Source organism: Plodia interpunctella, chromosome 20 (genome assembly GCF_027563975.2).
Source record: "Plodia interpunctella isolate USDA-ARS_2022_Savannah chromosome 20, ilPloInte3.2, whole genome shotgun sequence".
NCBI lineage: Eukaryota > Metazoa > Arthropoda > Insecta > Lepidoptera > Pyralidae > Plodia > Plodia interpunctella.
In genome coordinates, this window is record NC_071313.1 from 2,758,731 (window position 1) to 2,783,059 (window position 24,329).

The window sequence follows — 24,329 nt, forward strand, 5'->3', positions numbered from 1 at the left end:
GGGGAAGTACAAACTTTTTCATCAGTGGGGAGGTGCTTATTTATTTGATATTGATGGTACATTATTTCTATAGAGTAGTTACTTTTTATTTTCATATTCTCACTGGAGCGATGCCTTGGCATGCAGCTAGTGTCTCTATAAAATATTCCAACAAAACGTTGGAGGAATGTTATTTAAATACAAATGGTTGGATCATTGAGTAACAAAACTTATAATCTGAGATTCCTTCACGCCGAGAAAGACTGTGTGCTGCCTTACAATTTAAGCCAAGGCTACATATAACCGATACCTGTTTGTATGCCAACCAATACTAGACGCAATATTGGATCCTTTCACAATATAACAGTTTATCAAATATTAGTTATAGACGATCGTAGGGATGACTACCTAAATAAGTAGCACAGGACGTAAGCGAAACGATGTTTTATAAAAACCCGACGATTACGAAATTGGATTTTGCTTGGTGTTTTATGGAATTTTCGGCGGAAACTTGGTAAAAATAAAATACACAGGCGTGAAGTAACGGCGTTGATTAAGTGCTCTGCAGATTCTGGGTTATGTAAACATTGGACTCTGAAACCCAATGTCAAGTGGCTGATGTTGATTGAAGAATTATGCAAAGCGTGTCACTCGTCATACAATGCGGAATTTGGAATAAAATATTCAGCGTAAGGTGGAGTCGAGCGAGAATTCAGCGGGCTCTTGCTCGAGCCATTTGCGACGTAATGGGCCGAGGCTGCCGGCAGTCTTCTAATGGAAAAACGACTGCCTTCGATCACAGAGCCTTTTCACAGAGCTTTATCACTTCTGCATACACGAGACGGCTTTCAAAGGAAGTTAATTGAAATACTTTGTAAGGCGTCTTTAATATTTTTATTCAATTTTCTCGTGACTGAGCTGTGATTGTGAAAGTACACGAGGTATGACAGAAAACTTATTTACACGCCGGGCAGGATTACAATGAGGGTGGGTGTAAAACTAACAAGGGTGCCAGGTTCTTATTAACGGCCTGTCAAAATTGTTCTGCCCCAATCCCTTTTGAGCGGGACTCCGGGAAATATAATCGCGGAATGATAAAGTTGCAGAGTAATGCGCACTGACTCAGCATTGCACTTAGTTTGTTGGGTTTAGCTATGCACCCTCGGGGCAGGCAACGGGAACGAGAAGTTCTATGATTTCTACGCAAACATGGACTTAAATTTTCATTTCACGAAAAATAAATTAAGAATAAGTCTTCGTACCTACATACTCTTGGCAGTTTTATTAGTAATTCTTTGTGGTTGCCTAGCATAGTAAGCCACAGACATAAAAAAATCTACGTTTTTTTCTTAGCCTAAAAATAATGTAACCTGCCTACATTAATTATTGATACTAGGATAGAACATACAGTAAGAAAATCATGTAAAACATCTTCAATTCAGCTTCTTCACCTACAGTTACATAGGTAGTACGAAAAAGGGAAATTCAATAAATTATTGAGTCGGAGTCACGCTCATACCTCAAAGTCAAGAAAACAATGATCCAAGGTTTGAACAAAACACAACAGCCACCAATTTATTTATTGCAGCACTTGGGAGGTGAAAATAGGGCCAGTGCCTCCCTTTGGGGGGCTTCTCCTCCGGGACATCCGGGTTGGCAAACACTCTAATACAGCCGAGCGATCCAACGGGAATAGCTTGCGACTAAATTAAGAATTATTTTCGAAAAGACCGTGAGAATATTCTCCAATTTCAATGTAACGCAATGAAATGTGAAGCCGTTATGTATTGATAGGTTTACGCCCGGGCGTCTCACTGCCATCAAGGGTTTTTAGGATCATTCCTCAGCCATAAGTCGTCCAAGCGCAGATTTAGTTTACTTTTTATTCAACACTTATTCCTTAGAATTCAGTTGAGTGGCAGTGCATATCCTCCTTGACAACACGAATTAAGCACTTTTTTGGTTTGCCCCTAATTTGTTATCTACGTCACTTGCCGGTTTACGCGCAGACGTAAACTGAACATTAAAGTTATTTCCAGGGAACTTAAGAAATGATATTTTTACTAGTTTTTACAATATATACATATATCTTATGTCCTTCTCCGCCCTCTTAACTAACATGTAATGTAAATTTAAATGAAGAAGTAACAAAAACAATGTCTGACATTATAATACAATCAGTTGTTTACCATTTATGAGTGAATCATGTAAGACATTAAAGTAAATGGTCGTCGCAATGATCGTAAAATAGGCATTGTTTACACTAATTGCTATTTCACTTGCCTTGTTCGTTGGAAAATTTTAATAATTATACTTTCTTGCGCGCAGAGCATGGCCCATATCCTAACGAGGGAATAGATTTCATTATGCAGTTTATACATACATTTGTTCTATTCACAAATATAATCGAGAAATCGGATTTTAATTTAAAACTTAAACCTTGCTTTGTTTATAATAACATTATTGTAACTAAATGTAAGTACATATAAACAAATAAAATGTAGGATAAGTCCTACATGGGATAAGTCCACCGTTGTAATGTATCTTTCTCTTATCAATTTTAATTCCTGTACCAAATGTATATTTTATTTGTTTATATGTACTTACATTTAGTTCCCATAATAGAAACTCATTGTTTATTCAACACAAGAAACAAAGACATAACCATTTAGACAATATTCAGGTTAAAAAACGTTTACCATAGCGTGTTTAAAATGGTTGACGGATAAAAACAATTCGTTAGAAGAGCCGTAGGCGATAGTTACGAAACCATTGTGAACGGTATATGACCCTCAACGGCTCCAGATTATGAGTCAGCTGTGCTATGACACAAATTAAGAAGAGCTATAGAAACGAAAAACATCAAACACTGTTTCACCAGAAATTAAGTGTAGTGTCAGCAAAATTAGTGGGATATTTGTTACTGTTCATTTAAGAATTTCCGCTAATATGTATAAAGAGCCAATTCCTAAATAGAAATATTGTAATTTTTAAATGCCAGCAACGTATACGCGGTATGCTATAGGCGCGGCTGATCTTCCAACCAATTAATTACAATAAAAACATCATCATATACTTACATACAATCAAAAGGGAGGTGCAAAGATGCTAAATAGTGTCATCATCACTTTATTACAGCATGTTAGCTTCCTTCACTGCTCCCTGTCTGAGGACAGCTCCACATTGTCGTCGAACTCAGAAACATGCCGACGCGAATTTGTGAACATTGCGTAGTTAGTATACGTTTATTACCGCAATGAAAAACTAACCTCTTCAAAGTTTGCCAAACTGTTGGGCGACAGTGTGGAGCCGGCTTGATGTTACACAAAGTAAAATTGATAAATATTGGTAATCAAATCACAGTATATATAACACGAACAACATCGCTGTACGTCAGTTTTCCGGGCGTGGTATGGTTCCTAAGAAGAAAATGTCACGTTTTATTGAGGCGCCTTTCTGTACTATAGTTATTTGTTGTGTTCGCCTCTTTATGCACGCCCACGAATCGTCACTTCAACTGTTACTATCATAGATTCCGTTTCATGACAGTTTTTTTGAGTCTATTGTAAAACGGTATTGTGATATTAGATTTTTTCTTTGAAATCACAGTCATAACGAGTTTGACACTGTTTTTTATGTGATGACAATAACACTTTTTTTTTTAATTAAGTAATAAATATGTCCTGAATTGAAAACGAAGGCAATATTGAAACTGTGTTTTATTTACATAAAAACTGTACCAAAATCTAAATAAATAAATCTGAATAAAAATACATTGAAAATAATAATTCAGAGCCTTTGCCGGCATCAAAATAAATAAAAAAAAACAAGATCAATGTACGAAATTATAGCGTGCGAATAACAGGATAGTTAAGTGCAGATTTAGTTCGTCACGAACAAGATTACGGTGTTAACTGCTCGCTCATGTTGACTAGTACAGTTACATGTACATTACTAACAGGTAAGAGTTACGATTATCTTTTACAAGTAAAATATAACTTGACATGATACACATGGAACATACAGTAAGTCCATTCCTTTTTATCCGACTACGGCTAAGAGAAAAGAACGGTTATGATTTTTATGTCTCAAATAATAAATAAATAAATACTAAATATTGAATCAAAGGCATTAAGTGTCGCTGTGCCGTCGTTTAATGAAATCGATTAGACAAATTTGACTATTATTTTTATTGTGCATAATATACTTATTATAATCTATACATACATAGTATATGCTAAGCTTCAACAACTTGTCAAAGTCCAAGTATTCATTCAGAAATTAGACCTTCACGGGTCACTAAGCACAATTAATAAATAATTCACTTAATCAAAAACAAATAGGTATAAAATTATTTCACATTGCATTAACCCATATATCGTATTTATATTCTGTGGGTGGTCCGTATCCATTACCATGGTAGGCTATTAAAAAAATAAACAAATGAAAGTTACAGGGACAATGCTGTTTACCGGATTAACCTATATGAGTACTTAAGTCACGTGGTATTTCCCAACGTGGTTAAAGAGATTTAATTTACATAATTACATCACCGTTGCTTGTTATTCAACGTTTTAGAGATCTTGTGTGGCAAGTGAAGGTTTGGTATGTCTTGTACCTAGGCAGTTTAGATGGATTTAAATACCTACTGAGCCATTTCAGACATTTTGAAAGTTATAAAGTCTGACCTACGTTTTGTGATAAATCTAAAGCTTATGTTTAATAATATAATGCGATATATCATTTATTTAGGTCAAAAATCACGTCGTATTTGTTACAATGTCTTTTAAAGCAAATTTGTAGTCAAGGTAAGTAATTAAGATGGTTAATTATTTGTAGATAGTTTTCATTGATAGTGCATTCATATAAAAATAAAAATGTATACTTAAATGAAATCGTTAGTATTTTTTAGCATTTTAGCAATAATTCCTTCACTCACATAGTACTATAACTATGTATAAAATCGACCGTATATACAGTACATTTTAATGGCGTGCTTATGGTATATTACATAGCTGTCCTTGGTAGGCCAGTAGTTATTACAGACACTATGATCAACTTCGATTTGGACATAAAATATCCAGCATTACGAAACAAAAAGTTGATTACAAAAACATGGCATTGTGGCAGTAACAATTGGTTCAAAATCTGAACTGGGTCACACATTTCCTTCGTTGAGACGACCTCGGGTGGGGTTAACGATCCTCAATTATGACAAGATGAGAATCGCAACGGATCCGAACAATGGACTAACTGTAACCGCGTCGCGTTTCGTCATCGAGCCATTAACTGCTCCCTTGCTCTACATTGCAAATTCGCCATTTGAGATGGTTTTTTTAGTGTTGAAACTTTTGGGATGTTCCATGAGTAAAGTTCGATTTTTAGTTGTGCACATATTTGTTACTCAAAAACTGTTCAGAAGGCGTACAAACACGTATTGCACGTTACTACGACCACATGCTGTCTCTTTTCCATCATCGTGTAAAAAACGAGAGAACGTGCGCACGCGTGAACATTTTTGACGTAGGAGCTAACGTGTCTCTGATATTCATTATCGTCATAGAAAATTGTTCAGTACTTAAATAAATTAATAAAAAAATAACATAAAACAAGAATATTGATTTTAAAATCGATGTTTTACCGATGTTTTTTGCTTACTACCTACCTACTGGCATATTTCGATTCTCCAGTTAAAAATGCGCGTAATTGCCAGATTCGCTTCGCGTTTCTTAACCTTATTTCTTATGTCGGCTTGTCACGACAATTTTGGCGGTCTAGTAATTAGGACGAGGTTGATCAATGACAACCGTGCACAAATAACTTGTTATTGTAGAAATTTACATTTTAACCTCATTAATAAATAGGTGTACCGTTACATTTTTCCTTTTTTTGTTTCTGTGCTATCGAGAGTGTTATCAACAGTCATTGTCCGATAAGTCACTTATTTAAATTGATTTTTATTTATTTACACTAGTATTATAGACTATGTATCGTGTGAATCATACCAATACTATAGCTATCATCTGTCTGAAATTTTATCGTTATAATACGCAGAGTAGATGATTAAGCTGCAATGATTCGGTGCATGGAGATGATTTCTGTCTAATTTCAAAATACCGTCACTATTTTAAAGAATAAAACCTCTGAATAGACAAATTGAGTTACCGTGACTAGTTGATGTGGCAGAGTTGATCCCGATCAAAGGGGCAGGCTACAAAATTAATAATTCCTCCTGCCGTTTTTCTCCTTCGCAAATTATTCATTAAACAAAATTTACGCCAAATTATAATTTTCTTTTCCTCGATTACACCGACATTAATATTTCAGCTGCAAAGGTCTAACGGTTTCCGTTATGGAATTGCCTTGAAGATGACCAGTTTGGACAAAATTCAATATTTTACAATGGTTTATTTCGGTCATATTAAGTATTATTCTAATATTAGTAGTATAGTTTTAAAGCATATATGCGATTATTGCTTCCAGCTTTGACTTCTTTAGCGAACAGCTTAACATGGCTGGTCCAAACCCGAGATATGCGAAGCTACCAGCTCAGTCAGGTAGGATGTCCGCAACTTATGCTACGTCATATCGATTAACTTAAACAGATGCCGAAGCGAATTAACGTACATTGCGTAGTGTGTACGTTACACTTAGTAACGTAGTACGTTTGTACTTTTTACTACCGTAAAGAAATATCAGCTATGTACGTTGAAACAGCCAAATTCGGCGAACTGTTTGTCGATAATGTATAGCCGGCATTTATCGAACGTACCTAATGTAGGATGAATACAAAATTTGATTGCGTATAATAATAAAAGTTAATAAGTTACTTATAATTCGTTTAATGAACACCACGAAAACCTAGTGAATAATCTTTCGGCATGGTAAAAATTGTAATGAAAACGGATTCATCGAATCCAAAGAATGGCACAATAGTCTATTGTTTCAAATCAGGGTCTTACTTCCAATGACGACAACATAGTTTGTCGTTTACTCAACAAGCATGCAAAATCATGTAAATAAACCATATCGTGTATATACCAAAGTACAACTACCTACTCGAATTCATTGCAAATTTGGCGATATTACCATAGCCATAGAGGTATGCAGGGTAGCTTAACATGCAGCTCTGAACATCGAAATATCAACTCACTATCAACCCGACCTCCGGTCTAAGTTTATTCCTTGATTTTGACGAGTCTCGTGTAAATACATATATATATTCGTCATTTTAACATGCGGTTCATTGGTGCATAATTTCGCATTTGAACGGAACTACATTCACATCGCCCAGATCTGATTTTGAACCCTAAAAATTTGACGGATAAGGTTCATATTTGATAATTCAATTAATTTTTTTTTTAGTTCTGGTTTGACATTAGATATATTTATTTCAAACTAGTTTAGTAGGTGTGAGATTAGTAAATTACTGTACATTTTCATTACATTTATAAATAGTGGTGTAGTTAGTAACTAACTTGCAACACAAAACTGTATCAACCACCATTTTGCCTCCATGAGCAGTCATTACGCAGACAGAAACATACGTCAAAAAGAGACAATTAGCTACAATTTTAAAATTATTACATTAATGACATTAATTAATGTGTAAAGGCCGGTTTACAATGATATGTGTTTGCGTACGCAACAATCACGCGTTACAATGCCTTATAAAAAAGTGCACGCGTATGACGTTGTCGATGTGCCCGCCATTCGGCGGTCTAACTTAAAATAGATTTCACCGCATTCTTAGAACCCAAAGTATGTAGACAATAACAAGAACACGAAATAAACGCGTGCGAAGTCGCGTGCAAAAGCTAGTAACTAATAAACAAGTGCCTTAGTTGCATGTTTTATGAACACCATGAACCGCCAATAAAAATATAATATTTCAATACTAAACTAATTAACTTCAAATAAATAGGTTCTATCCTAACTATCAAGAAGGCAAGTATTAAATACACAAAACCCGTGTAAAGTTATTACATACTAGTTGCATTGCGTGGGTGTAAAGAATGACCATTGATGCGTTCAGTCGGAAGGCTACAGCGTCGCTATGGCTCAGCTTACCTCGAAAGTACCTGTGTCGTCAGCCAGTGCTCGCTGAGGCAGAAATTTTGTTGCAATACTATAAGAAAAAAAGCTTAGGAACTTCTTTTTTTATTGACGGACTGGGAAGCCCAGCCTTATATTGTAACCAAGATTACTGGAATAAATGACTATTTTATTTATTGACTTTTTTGTGATTGCGAAGGTATATTATGTTGAGTTTTAGGACATTATTTTAAAGTATATCTATGAGTAGTTTATGTAGTTCTTTTCTCTGTGCTATGAGCGTTTTTTAGAATCTATAACCACAATAGACATGGCCCCGAAATGTTTATGTAAGAATGCATGTTACATAATTAATTTCTTTTTATTTTTAAAGAGAAAGACATTTATAAAGGGAAGTAAATATGGAATTTCTGTTAGCTTATTATTTAGGACTAACCTGTGAATCACTTCTACGGGTGTGAAATTAGGGTATGTAATTAACTGAGGACGACCAGGTCGAGGCAGGCTACCGCAGGCAGAGTTTCTTGCAAGAGTATTTTATTTTCAAGAGTATTTGAGAAATAAGAATAACAATAAGTAATAAAATGTTATTTTCATATGATTTGTTACTAATTAATAGATCTTGCTTCAAAGTCGTATTCTTAATGGCTGAGGATTGCGGTCATTACATAGAATGACACTCACACAACAACATTCTGGGCAATAGTCATGGAGTGGTTTGCCATTGCCTTCTCCATTTCACATACAAATTGATAATCAACAAGAGTGCAGGTTAGCTAACAATGATATCCTTCACCAGAAGTAAGTGGTGGTCGATGAAAAACTACTATTATACATGAGTCAGATTGATATACAAACTCATGTGGTATAATTAGGATTTGAATTGGGACCTTTCGGGTTCACAGGAGGCGTCTTAACTATTTCACCACCATCTCTTCAACACCGTCTCCACTGTAGATGGAGTTTAATCGTGGTTATGGTTAGAAAGATGCCTATGTCTTTCTATGTCAACTTTAATATTGGGATTGTATTTCAGTCATTGTAATGTGGGTGTAAACCATTACACAGATTAATTTTAATAAACAATTCAATATTTTATTATTACAGGTGTAGTTTATTAGGTGTAATGATTAAATTACCGAAGAAGAATTTTCCTCCTTTGTGATGTTTATGTTGGAAGGGATGGGCTGGGCAGTGGCCTAGGGGTTAAATAAACAACATAATTTTGCATTTGCTTTGTTTCTAGTATCAAAAAGTGAGCGGGTAGAATAAGACATTTGGCCACATGCCCCGCATACAATGTTACACTTAGAGTCGCATCATCGAGAGAAAGGAGACGTTTTGGAAACAAACAAAAAATATGACCTCTACGATCACTGCAGTGGTTTGAACAATGAAATGAAACCCACCTTATCTCCGGGGACGCCTTTCGCCGACATGGTGTGTCACCTTCCTGTTCTGTAATCCGACGTCGTCTTGAGGACGATTTATCCAGAGAACGGATTTCACTGTTGCCGTAACTGGCCAGCATACGACACAAAACACTTCACTTCATCAAAAACTTGGCCATCATCACAGATCGAATGGTGCATCAGAGCCACAAACACAGAGATCGACCCATCGTTTTGAGTCGCAATCAGCACGATTTCCCATTGATATTCATCGACACAGATAATTTTTCACAACACTGTACACAAACACAGCGACTGACAGAAGCTAACTTGATGGGTTCAGCTTTGACGTAAAATGGCGAGGGATGGACCCCCTCCGCTCAGTCCCCTCCGCGCATGTCTCATTCGGTTGAATTTAGTAGTGTAGAGGGCACTACTTGCACAAAGAAAAGCTTACTTGCACATAGAGGGCGCTTACGAAATTAAATAATTAAAACATTAATATTAATTAAATAATTTCGAAGTATGAATTTATACATTTTAATTTAATTCCTTCTAAATTATTATTTTGTTTTCAGTAAGAGAAACAAATAAAACTAAAATATTTTGGAGGCTACTAGAGCCATCTAATTTATATTTAAGGAGTTTTTAATTAGTGCCATCTGTTGTTTTTACTACACAACAATGATGTACCTATAGCACTTCTGCTAAATAATTTAATTTCATTGTCCATTGATAGGTGGCTGTACTCTCGTTAGATGTCATTACCAATGATAAGAATAGATGGCGTTACAAAAAATTCCAAAAAAAGGAAAAACCAGCCAAAAAAGTCGAGGCTGCAATAAATCGCCGAACTGTTTGCCTATACGTTATCATAAGATCCTGGGATATCGCCGCTGATTCTTGGAAACCATATTTTTGAATTGCTAATCGCGAAATGTAGAAAAAATTCTGAACATCTTGCCGTACCTACCCAGACTGGTTGTCCAAAATGTCCAACCAAACCAATGCCTGGCTCGGCCTGACCACCGGTTATGGCTAGCCATTCATTGTATAGCCAAACTCCATAGATCGAAGGGCTACTAAATAACAAACTTGAATGTCCTTACTTATTCTCATTGAAAAATCCTGAAATTTTGTTGCAATATAATAATTTTATTTTCAAACTCAATTCACAATTGAATACGTCATATTAATTATCATTTTTCGTAAATTAGGCTAAATATAAGTCCCGATATAGTCCGGCAAAATCCAGTGAATTGTCTAAAAATACTTAATATGTCGGGATAAACACTGAGACATGGTAACCCTAGCTTTACGCCATTAAGGTCCGTACACACTGTATTCCCGTGCAGCCCTTTTGATTCACTGTTAATATGACGGTGTACACGTGCGTAAAATTTTCATATGATTTTGCCGTGCACGTGCTGAATATGCATTCGTTATGCATGGTCTTTTACTGCAGTCTCATGTTAGATATAGGCGCAGGTTTGGGAAACTTTGTGATAAGTAGGTACAACTACACACGTTCATTGGTCAACACAAATTACGTGCGCTTGTCCTGATTCCGATTACTCATTTCTATCTTATTTGCGTGAAATCACTCAAATTAAAAACGTAATGGAAATGAATCGAATACTTCTAGTTCTAGAGAATAGTATAAGACCCAGGCGCCATTTTTACGCTGTGCTTCGTCGTTCTCCGTCTCGCTGACGGATTAACGCAGCACACGTAGGTCTACGTATTGTATGAAGTTTCGACGTACGTCAATGCACGTGAACGATAAAAAAAAACAATGGAACACCACGTAGCTGGTACGTTCTGTAGCCTTCTGTGGTTGCGGCGGAGCAATGAGAACTGGCTTTAGTATAATTGTTTAGTATGAGTACTTTTAGACATTGAGGTAGCTCACGTATGATGTTTATCTACATATGTTATAAAATATATTTAGTATCACTGAATTATTATTACATAACATTCTCGGAATCGGAATCTCTTACTTTGGGCCAACTCAATCTGTGTAAATTTTATATTTGAGAAGACATGATTTGGCCAATACTTGTTGTGAAAGTCCTAAAGGAAATGAGGTTATTAAACCATGATCAGGAAATATTACTCATTTTGGATAAATTTGAACTCCAAACTTCTATATTGTTAACCTTTTCACTTCACCTGTTAGTTTTTGTTATCTTTGCAAAGTCAATTTTAACTTGCCTGTAGTGTTTTGGGAAATTCAACTTCGAAATATAATCAAAGCTATATATAACTAAAATTAGAAAGACGATTATAATCGAATCTCTACATTTAGGATCTGTTATGCTTAGCATCTGTGATACTTACTTACTTACAAACATACTTAATTAAAAATATTACTTGAATAAAAACCATACTATGCTAAAGTTTGTGTTGTCACGGGCGTACTTTATAAATTTAAAATTGACAGAAAGAGACAAATCATACTTCAGCTTAAGAGAGAATTTGACAGGTCTAGAGCGAAAAAACAACTTTGACATGATAATATACCATGGAATTAGTAGGTACTACGGTTGTTCGAAGTACTTATTAAATTCATGTAATATACACAATACGTTATTATTTTTATTTTGTCTATTTTTTATGTTAAGTTAGTAAACCACCAGAACTAAATGCAGATGTCTGTACTCTAATCAGCAACTTAATTGGGCAACCGGAGCTTCCATTACACCGACATTATGTAAAAGTATTCACATTTCCGTCATTTTCCCTGTCACGGAATATCACAGAATCATGGAATTAGTAGAATTTACTAATTCCATGCACAGAATATATGTGTATAAAAGTTTAGAAATGCGAAGTTAAAAAATAATGATTTTATGAACAGATTAATTTCTTCTGGTTAGGGATTCTGCTTAGTTATTCAATAATAACTTGTATATTTGAAAACTTACGAATTTGGATAGAATATTATTAATAACGAACTAAAAAAGTAAAATTATTAAAATAATAAATAATTAATTAATTAGCCAGAGGTTTCACAAAACGGATTCTCGGCTATTTCCTTGATTTTCAATACATTAAAAAAAAAGAGAAACTTTTCTTCAGTATTTCTAATCACCGGTCGGGACTACTTACCATTAGCTTGAAGGACAACAGGATAACAGCTGTTGATACAACTTTGCAAACATGAGCTTTAGTGAGTTCAGTAAAAGTTGCAATATGTTACTTAATTAAGTGTAATGCCACTAATAAAAAAAAAATATATTATAAAATTATTTTTTTATTTTAAATATTAAAATAACATACTTTTCAGTGCATATTTTTAGGTAAGCTTAGTTTGGCATATTTTGGTTTAAGTTTTTGTTTTAATGTTTTGTTTTAATAATTAGGTATATCAATAAAGATGAACAGAAAATATAATATAACTATAGTCATTGCGCGTCATTGTAGACGTCAGAATTATTAATACTGCGTATAGTATTCATTCATAACAAAACCTTCACGGACAGACAGACTTGGGTGTGGGTGGAGTTGGACCAAGTTAAGATACACATCAAAACTTCTATAGGACCTGTATTGTTTACCTGCCTGTTTCAAAGGTAGAAATATCTGCTATTATACCGCTATCAAAATAAATTATTTATTACTAGCTGCGTCCCGAAGCCTCGCTCGCGTTGGAATCTCGGGATAAAAAGTACTCTATGTTATTATATTCTACCCGATTACCAAATTTCATAACAATCGATCCAGTAGATAATGCGTGAAGAGGTAACAAACAAACTTACTTTCGCATTTATTACTTGCGATCGTTTCATAGTTTTTATATTTAGTAGATATTTCTCAATTGTATGTCCTACCATCGGTATGCAAAATTGATTGAGATGATAATATTAGTTAGGATAACTACTGTTTAACTGATCCACTGCTGGGCAAAAGACGCACCTTTTATCCTCCATTATATGTACTTTAATAAATCATCTCACAATCTATTTGAGGTCAACCTTCGGGAACTCAAATTGTGGTCCTAATCTTAATATTAAAAGCACTGAAACACATTTCTTATTCAAAAGTTATAAAAACATAAGACTAAATATTTATTTTTCCTAAAAAAAGTTCAATACGAGTTTTCAATCTTCGCCATCAAAGAATTGATTGCGGCAACTCGCCTGTGCCGTTCATTACTGAGCATTGTCTGAATTCTAACCGATATTCTCATTTATAGCAGCTCGTTTTTGCCTTGCTGGAACAATAAAGACGTGGAATAAGCCAGTAGTTTGTAGCATTTTATGAAATCACATCACTATGATGTTTTTATGAAATGGAAAACGGAGCGCAGGACATCAGGCATCTAGATGGGTCGACGATGTAAAGGAAATTGTAATAACTGGCTAAATATGAAATATGGCTGAGGACAGAGATGATCGGCGTGACGGAAGGCGGCCTATGCCAACCAATGGGTTACGGATACAGATACACAGACTTATTACAGATTAGTAAAAATATAAATTATAATCTAAACAAATTATGCAACACTACATACGGGCCGTGAAAGAGGTACAGAAACCCGACTTCAATAATATTACAACAGAAGTATTTATTTCTCTCACTCTGTTAGTTGACTGGTAGAAAAAAACCCAGGGCGTTAAATCCGTCATTTACATTCTTTATAATAAACTTACACAAATAAAGTAGGGTCACGCAGGTCGTTTGTCGACGGCGGCGTCTATGAAGTGACAACGAAGGCAGCGTGATGTACGACCTGCGCAGAAAATCTATGGCATCTCCACACCTTTGTATAGTCCTAGAAGCCGCGCCGGCGAGTATTGTTTTCAGTGATCAGCGTCGTCGCGACCGACAGACCGACTGGGCTCATTGTGCATTATTACTGCACGCAGTCAATTGGACATACTCTGCTATTTTTAAAATTGTTTCACACCGGCCACTCACTATCGTCAAACTCAGATGTCGACGCAAATTGCGTACATTGCGTACTTGGTACGTGAGCTTTTATTCACCGCAATGAAACACCAACATTGTATGCGGAATCCGCCAAGTTTGGCGAGCTTTTAGCCGATAGTGTATAGCGGGATTAGCGGGCAGATATATTATAGTATCACTTTTTGCCTTGCACGGGGAACAGAGCGGAATTCGAAGGCTACATTTAGTTATATGGCGGGGTTATGTGATATATTACTAGCTTATAAGAATAATCCCCAGTTTATAGCTATTTCCCTCGATTGACTTTTACAATCTGCGCAGGAGAGGCGGCTGGCACACTAAGGTTTTCTTTTAGCACGCTAGCATTAAGACTATAGTCTTTAACTTACTACTTCTACTACTTACTTAACTATTGACTTAAATCCACATTATTATATGTGGATTTCAGTTTCTTAAAACCAGAGTTCACATAGCAACTAAATATTCTGAATCGTAATCTTCGTAGCAAACTCGTAGAGGGTCGAAGCAATGTTGTAAGCATGACCGTAGCGTAAATGCTCTTATTCGAAATAAATATTATGTTTTTGTGGTAAAGACTTGGTAGTTTCGAAAGGCACAGTAAGAAAAATAGTTTTTTTTTATACATCAAAGGTATTTTTTTTAAACGCACTAATATTGTCAAAGTTTGAATAGTGGTTTTCGCTGGATGTCGCTTTGAGGCGTTTGTTTCAGGTTTGAGAAATACTTCTCTTCATGACAGCAGCATAGTAATTTTGTATGTTGTAAACAAGTTGATTAAAGTGTAAATGGCACATTTGGTAACAAACAAGTGCAAATAATTAATAGAGATATCGACACTTGTTTTTATTAATACATTCAATAAGTATACCAACTAATACAACCTAGGTAGTCAACCCCCACAATATTTGTTTTCCACATCGAACATACTTGAGATGAAATGTCATATTCTTTCTATTAGAGTGCGATCCTTATAATAACAATACCCAAAATAGTGTCCTATAAAACTATTATAACACTTATTTATTATTTGCTCGCTGCGCCCCGGGGCTTCGTTCCCGTGGGATTTTCGGGATAAAAACTACTACTACTATGTGTTATTCCAGGCTACATTCTACATGCGTACCAAATTTTGTAATAATCCGTCCAGTAGATTTTGCGTGAATGAGTAACAAACATACACATATACAACCTCACAAACTTTCGCATTAATAATTTTAGTAGAATATTATTTAAAGTTTAGATCTACATTTGTTAATTGACGTCTTGGACAAAAATCTGCACCTTAGTCGGCATAAGATCCATGCCCCATTGATACGTCGCGTCGTATCGCTCCGTTGTTTTACATATATTTCCATGCGCTGAGAATCGAACCCAGACCTGTAGGTAGCGGGCGGCCATGTCGACCACTACGCCACGTAGGTTATCAGTTCATAACTTGTGTCCACGTTAGTTAAAAATCCCAATTTATAGCATCACAAATGTACATTGGTTAAGTTAATAAGGCTTTGTTTTTGTTCCGTCTATTTTGATACAGATAACGAGGTAACACATGCCGGGATCAGCGACTGTGCCGATATCGGAAAGTCATCTTAGAAGTTCTAGGGAATACTTGAAATTATGTAAAACTTAAAAAGATATAACTAGTTGTAGTTAAAGTGACATAATACGTGTCATTATATAGCTACTAGCTTTTGTCCGCGGCTTCGCCCGCGTTAATTTTTCCGGATGAATGGTACCCTAGCTAAGTCCTTCTCCATACTTCAAACTACGTCTATGCAAAATTTCAAGAAGATTGGTTAAGTATATAGAGCGTGAAGAGGTAACAAACAAACTAACTTACTTTCGTATTTATAGTATTAGTTAGGATTCTGTCGATCAAGATTCAATAGTAAACGCCCTAAGAAAATCATACGGCTAGTTTTATAGGGCATTAAGTGTGCACTAAAGTATATGAACTTACGTGGGATGTCGTTTTATCTACTCAGCCCACGGCTTTGGATGTTGTGTGGTGTCGTAAAACTTGAGTAACGTCTCTTATAAAACATTGTTTTAATCCAATAAAGGTTAAGTTTTAATAGGTAAAAGATTTATACATATATAATAAGTTGTTTTTTTAACACCTCAACGGTTTTATTTTAATATTTATAATTAACGTAGAATTAATTTCCAATTAATTGACACACATTGATACTCGTACAAGAAAAGTGTGCAAGCTCTGGCATATATATTTCCGCCATTAAATAAAATAGTAGATAATTAAATATTTTACAAGCTTTTATATAGTTGCCCCCGGTAGTTGGACTCGATGTTTGCTTGTTTGTCTTTAATCAAATCTTGTAAGTTAGATTCGAAATTGAAAGACAGAGTTGAAATTTCCCGCGTTGCTTCAGTTTCCATGAAAATGAGTTATTATAATAAGCATGACCTGGTGCACCCAGAATCGGATTCCAACGAGGGAACACCTCAACGGTTTATAGCACAGACATGGGTTTTTTGTCAAGCGTTAAATACCACAAGATCAATAAAAGCTTGTGGCAAAAATGTAATTTTTTGTCCAAACAAGTTTTTAAAAAATGACATTTTTGCCTCAAATTTCTGTTGTCATATTTATCTCAAAATTTCCACGGGAGCGAAGCTCCGGGCAACATCTAGTTGTGAATAAACTGAAATAGAACGGAACCTGTGTAGACTGATATCATCGATGTCTATAGCCAGACATCCCACCACTTCGCCGTCTTGCACCAAGACGTCCAACACGAAGAACTCGGAAAAGAAATCAAGGTTCTTGAATTGAGTGCAGTAGCCTTAGAGGGTGTAGGTAGATCAAAGAGTGGTCGGTCCTGTAAGTATATATTTTTGATCTCTCTCTCTCTCTCTTTGTCTCATTTGTTTATTTCCGATTCCTTCCCTACTTTTTCATCTCCACTTCGCACATTGGCCGTCAAAATGGCATTGGCCGTCAATAAAATGTGAAATTGATACGCGTATACCAAAATAACCGCCTCATCGTTCAAAGTCGCGCCGTGTAATCCACACGTATGTTATATAAATGTCGGCGCCGGTTACCCGTTGCCCCAAAGTGTGGAAAATCATTTCATTGTGATACCGTTAGTAATTTTGACTTTCTTTAGCTTGAATTTCAAGTGTAAAGTTACATTAAAGGTTGGTAATGGTAAGTTATCTGGATTCTGGAGAGAAATTGAATGTTAGTCCATATGTTACCACTTACATTTGCACTTAAAATTTGTACATACTAATCAAAATGCGAACAGACTTCTCTAAGAATAAATTAGTGGAAAACTCAACAATATCTTCACCTCTCATTCAGTTATTTATAAAAAAGGGAGAATTTTAAAATGAAATATTTAAAGAAATCTTTGATACACGATTATCTTTCCTTCCTGATCTATGTATAAAATAAACACCCTTCTCTTCTAAATTCAAATTCAAAATTCTTTATTCAATTTAGGATGATATACATCACTCATTTACGTCAAAAAATTACTTAAACTAAGTCTACTGCCGGCTTCCAAAGCGCAGGTGAAGAAGAAGCGGCGCAACAAACTTCACCGCAGTCTTTTCAAGTTAAAAGTTAGAAGTTAAAAGGTAGTAAGTTAAAAGTTGTATTTTCATTAAAATTATTGATAATTGTCACACAATATATATATAAAGCTAAATGTACAAAACGTACGCAATAATGTCATAAATCAATTATATATGTTATGAGGATACTGCACCATGCTTGGGCCAAACATTACATCTTCGACATTCTATCCATCACACACATTTAGCCAGATATAGTATCCTGCCGGCAGAATAGTTATTCTGTGTTTTGTCTCAGTGTTGTCACATTGAAAGAACGAAACAAAACAAAAAGCAACTAATTCAGACACAACATTCAAATGGTATGATTTTTGATTTTGTAATATAAGGGAGTTTTCATGAAGATCGTATGTTCACGCTCACTTCTAACAATGGAGCCATAAGACAAGTTTATTTGTTAGACAAATTAAAAACCCCCGACTTTCAATATTAATTTCGCTACAACTTTTGAACGGCTGAACCGATTTTGATCAAACATATCTAAGAACCACCGCGTAAAATTTTACTATCAATTAAAAAAGAAACGGCATCAAAATCGGTTCACCCGTTGAGCTACGGTTCTCACACTTAGCTGTCAAACTTATAGCACCCCTCTTTTTGCGTCGGGGGTTAAAAAGAAGAAAACATTAAAGTGGCTAGCGTTGTGCATTGTATCGTGAAGTGTCAGAACGTTACAAAATTGACACTCTCAACGAAAGCGAAAATATTTATTTTCTTTATCACGCAAGCATAAAATGATTCGACTCGACATTTTTATACAGCAAAAGGTATCTTTTGGAACGGTTTCATAAAATTTGCGCAGCCGTGAACATTTGACACAATGAAATAAGACCACCGTTTATTAAAAAAATAAGAAAGGCTATTGAAAACGCTATCTAGACTGAGTTATGGCATGTCATGTCCCGGATATGTTTTAGGGTTTTTAGGGTTCCGTACCCAAAAAGAGAACCCTTTTAGGATGACTCCCTTTGGATTTCTCCCTCTGTCCGTCTCTAAAGACCGTCTCTCAAGTACACGTAGACGTATCAAGTTGAAGATTATATCAAATATTTAAGTTTACGGTTTTTTAGCAGTGAAAAAATTGCTTCAAAAATAAAACAACGCGATTAAAAGATATGACTATTTCTGTCGCATATTTTGCGATTTCACAGGGGGATCCAAATCTACAGGGTTTCGTTCAACTAGAATCATGAAAAATGGCAAAAAGTAAGGTTACAAGGATAATGGTAAATAATGGAAGTTCATAAAAAAGTAAATTTATGGAACCATTGGCGCGTAAGTTCGAGTCAAACTCACACTAGACACACACGGTTTTCATGTTGAGTACAGCGGGCGAAGTGCGGGTTTGCATTTCATATCTCACTATCGAGTGGATTCGAAGAGAGACGCAGCGCACCAATTACAATGCGCCATTGTGACGCAACGCCAACCACACTGCAATGTGCTAGGTTCGCTGCGTCTCACTTCGAATCGATTCGATGGTGAGAAGTCAAATGCAAGCCCGCACTAACCACTCTGTATATTAATTGAGTGCGAGAAAACTTTTTTGATAAAAGCCCAAAAACCAAATATAGAATTAAATTTTAGTCTTCCCAGGTTTCTGGGAATGGAATTGAGTTAAACCAGAAGGATTAAACCAGAATACTCACGTGTTAACACCGGGAGGAAACTATTTCTCAAGCATTTATATTTTTTCCACGATTGCTTAGCAATAACACAATGACGTAGGTGTCTACCTTGAATAAATTGAATTTTCATTATGGATATTTTTCTCTATAAGAGTTTAGAGAGTTGTTATTCGACCTTTAAAAGCTTTATAATGAAAACACATACAACAAATGTTACTATGTCATACAAAAAGACAAAAGATTTCGTGAAATTGTCCTTGCAATCTATATTTCCACGTAAGTGTTAGAATGGTTAAAAACGGTCGTCCGGTTAAAACAGAAAGGTTGCAGATTCGAATCCTACTATGAGTTTGTATACCGATCTAACTAATACATAGCAGTTTTCATCGTTCACCACTTGCTTTCGGTGAAGAAAAACGTCGAGAGGAAACCTCATGTCTTACAGACTTCTCATCGCTCAGCCGGTTGACTACAAACTTGTGTGCTTGTGGTTGGTCTGATTTTGAAAAAAAAAATATTCGTTTAATGATATTACCCCATAATTATTTTTCATTCGTGACACGGATCTAGTCTTTGAGATTGCAATGGGATGAGGATACCCAGGGATGATCGTCTGTGACGCCCTGAGGCCGGGAGTACGTACTAATATTGTAAATGTGAACATGTGTTTGTCTGTCCTTCTTTCACATCCAAATGGCATATTCGACTGAGGTGATTTTTTGTATGGAGATAGTTGAAGAGATGGTGAGTGACAGGCTACTTTTTGCCACAGATCGCTAAATATATATAGGAAAAAAATAACCTCAAAGTAGGGGTTTTATGACCTTTGGGAATGCTGTTGTGGCCTGTGTTTGTGACATTCAAAAGGTACTTTTGCCTTTGATTCAAAAGACAGAGCCATAATGTAAGTTTAGTTGAAAAGGGAAAATTAGGCTGGACTGCCTAAGGAGATTTCAGATTACTCCTACTCATAAACGAATAAACAATTGTTCTGAACAAAGCTAATCTTTTCTTTGTAATAGGATAAATATTTTTTGTCAAATATTATTATGTCGTCATACATATATTCTATTGGACAAGACCTTATTGCAGAGATCACTTAACAATAAAATGTTTTTATTCCCTTGTGAAAATATTATATGTGATATTAGAGATCATTATTTTTCATTGTTATATACATAATTGCAATTAAATTCTCCATTGATTTATTTAAGGTTATATTATAAAACATGGCTTTTACGATTACAAACTGACGCGATATAAACGTGGAAAGTAGTCGCACACACACTAGTGAACCTAAACTGTCAACAAGTGTGTAGATTTCCTCACGATGTTTTCCACTGCAGAGCAAGTGGTAGTCTATGAAAGCTAACTATATGAGTAAGATTGATATATATATACTCATGTGGCACAAACTTGAGACCTTTCGGTCACAGACGGACGGACAAAAAGTAATAAAAAGGGGATGTCAGAAATATAGTATATAGACTGTGTATTCTGACGTCACCAGTCGCGGTAATGACGCATATCGTTATATCCCGTTAGGTAATTTGGTCATTTCATTGGCTACCCGATGTGTGTGGACCAATTCACTAGATGAAGCGGATTTTTTCAAGTAGTAGTTATAAGTTATGTAAAGTAAATATAAATTTATGTATAAAAAATTACACATAAATTTATATTTAAAAAATGGTAAGCCCTTGGCATAATAGGGACCAACACTGTTTGAATGAGTTTTTTTTGGCATTTCTTCTCAGCAGTGGTCGTTCCGAAATGCTAGTAGTTTGTAGCTTTGGTAAACATCATTTAATTTAGAATATGACGTGAAAAAGTCCCTGTGAAGGCCTAATTTCTGAATAAATGATTTGATTTTGAATTTGAAAGCTTACGCATTTTGCTGGTTCATTACATATTCTGATTGTAATCTTACTGTTTTATAAAGAGTGAGTTGCACCAGTCAACCTGACGTTGATAAAATCATAGGATTTTAAAAAAGTGGGCACTCTGACCACACGAACTATTTAGCTGCACGCCGCTGACGTTTAGACAAGATGCCGTACTTTGCGCTGGTTAAAGTAAAGTTGACTGGTGCAATCCATCATAAATGTTAAATGGGTTGGATGTGCGTGTCATCATTTTTGTAACTCAATCATGCAAATTCTATACTCGCTGTTTCCCGTACGCAGAATCCACGGAAAGATATTCAAGAAATTTGGTTATAGGGCAAGTAATACGATGTAGAATAGCATAAAGGGTAGTTCAATGCCAAAATCCCCATAGAAGCGACGCTTCAAATATCAATGAACATTATTAAAAATACTTTCTGTCTGATTTTTGAAATTAATTTACTAACTCACACATCCAAACTTTCGGATTTATATTAGAAGAATTCTTTAGACTTGCACCACAAATGTCACCCACGCTCTTCAATATGTACATTCCGCGAAATCACTCAGACAGAACTGGTTTTCGCCGGTATTTTCCGCACAAGTGTTTACATAACACGATCACGGCCAATTTCGTAAATGGAAGGGATGCGATTATACTGCGAATTGGGTTTTGACAATGTCACATATACCGTCATACAGATGGGCAAACTCAATTAAATCCGTGCATATTAAGCGTAAAAAATAAAATTGAAATAAACAGTGAATGATATACGGAGTACCCACTAATACCATGATCACAACATATATTAATATTATCATTTAAAAGAAGTCGGCTATATGTATATGTATAGTTAATTTATATAAAACTCGTCTGTAGAATAAATACAGCTCCTTTTAAAAAACTTAATACTTTTTGTCAAATGTTACTTATTACAACAGTACGCAGACATATATTTTTATACCCCAATTTTAAGCGTGCCATATAGGTATATATATTTTGTCATAGCCTGTGACCATGGTCTGGGTCAGGCATTGATTGGACAGCTAGAGTGGAAATAAAATGAGCATTTAATCGCTTGGTGTAAATCAGTCTTTTCGGGAACAAAGAATTTCTAGTGCGCAGATAGTGTTAGATAAAAATTCATAATTCCGGGCATCGTCGTAACAATCACTCAGTGAGTTACTGTATCAATGTGTTCAACGTTTAGGACACGTGGAAGGGACGCATTGGAAGCTTCGTGAGTCAGGACTTGTATGAAGGATATATCTGACGATATTTTTGGACGCATTGATATGGTATTGAGAGTGTGCCATGTCATAGCAATGTCTGGCTTAGAATTGCTCGATCTTTATATTTCAATATTCAAATAATTGTGTTATTGCTTACACTGGTGTTTTGTTCAAGTCGCCTAAAGGCATCTGAAATGACTATTACGAATACTGCCTTCTAATATGAACTTAACTAACTGAAATTAACTGTTTACCGGTACAGTCAACGGTGCGTGCGAAGCGGTGGTGGTGTAATGGTTAAGTCGCTCACCTATGGATCGAAATGTCTTAGGTTGGAATCCTACACATGCCACATGAGTTTGTATACCAATCTGACTCATGTATAGTAGTTTTCATCGACCACCACTTGCTTCCGGTAAAGAAAAACATCGTGAGGAAACCTGCACACTGGTTGATTATTAACTTATGTGTGAAATGGAGAAGGCAAGGGCAAACCACTCCATTACTAATGCTAAGAAAGTTGTTGTGTGTGTTTAATTCTACATAATGACCACGACCCTCAGCCGTGAGGAATACGACTACGATGAAGAAGTACAGTTAACAGCACACCAAGTTGCATGAATCACTATGGAGCGGTAATAGTGGCGAGTTTGCAATGAACTTGGGTAGATTGGTGTGTTGTTGACTGTACACAGGTTAACTCACGAAGTTGTCTTTTACCAGAACCAAGTCTGATTTTTCAACCAAACAATAAAGATTATTGAATCCGATTTCGTGCTAATATTATTAAAGTTTGAGATTGAGTTAAAGTTAAGTGACTAATGAAAGTTTGAGAGGTGTACGCAAAATCTATTGGGCGGATTGTTATGAAATTTGGTACACATGCAGATAGAATAGTACCTGGACTGGAATAACACATAGGGTACTTTTTACCCCGAAATTCCCATGGGAGCAAACCGCAGGGCGCAGATAGTTTTTAAGAGTATGAGAAATATATTTATAACATTTGAACGAGTAGTGAAATATAATTTGAAACCGTTTTAGTTTTCCCATAAAAATCGTATCTAAAACTAACACAATATGATGAAATAGGGGATGAAGTTTCGCCAAACGGTAAAAAGTTAAGACTGAGCGTCGCAGATAAACATTTTATTGGTAGCACATACACCACATAAATCTGATCATCACTTTATACAAAGTATGATATTGTAACGTTACTGCTTGGCATAAAGGTCTGTTGCAGATACATGAATTTTTATTCTAAAAGACGACAATTTTGTCAAACACTATGAAAAATCAAGTTTGCTGATATATTATATCAGTTGGAATAGATTATTACAACTCTTGCTGCTATTAAGAAAACCCTTCAATAAGACCAGTAATTGTCCTTTTTTGTAAGGTAAACTTTACCCACTGGACAAACTGACTTCTCTACCCTGCTATTAATTGTGATGATCTGGCAATTCTACCTGTATCACGATTTTGAGCGGACATTATTTCTTTCTCTATTCGAGTGTGTAAATTGCTAATAATGATGTCAGATTTGATTAAAGTCACTTAAAGGTATTTGGCTTGATTTTTGCGACTATTAACCGCATCTAGTGGCAAGTAATCACACA

The 24,329-nt window shown here is 35.5% G+C and overlaps 1 protein-coding gene across 2 annotated transcripts in view; it reads right to left on the bottom strand.

Moving 5' to 3' along the window:
* Positions 1-9,791, bottom strand: part of UBL3 (Ubiquitin like 3) — a 100,916-nt gene extending 91,125 nt beyond the window's left edge. The window contains exon 1 of one of the 2 annotated variants that reach the window (XM_053760148.1): positions 9,444-9,791. In XM_053760148.1, coding sequence (XP_053616123.1) covers positions 9,444-9,473 — 30 coding nt within the window. In that variant the 5' untranslated portion in view covers positions 9,474-9,791. The remainder of the gene's footprint in view (positions 1-9,443) is intronic. The other variant, XM_053760147.2, reaches the window with a different exon arrangement.
* Between the last annotated feature and the right edge of the window lie 14,538 nt (positions 9,792-24,329).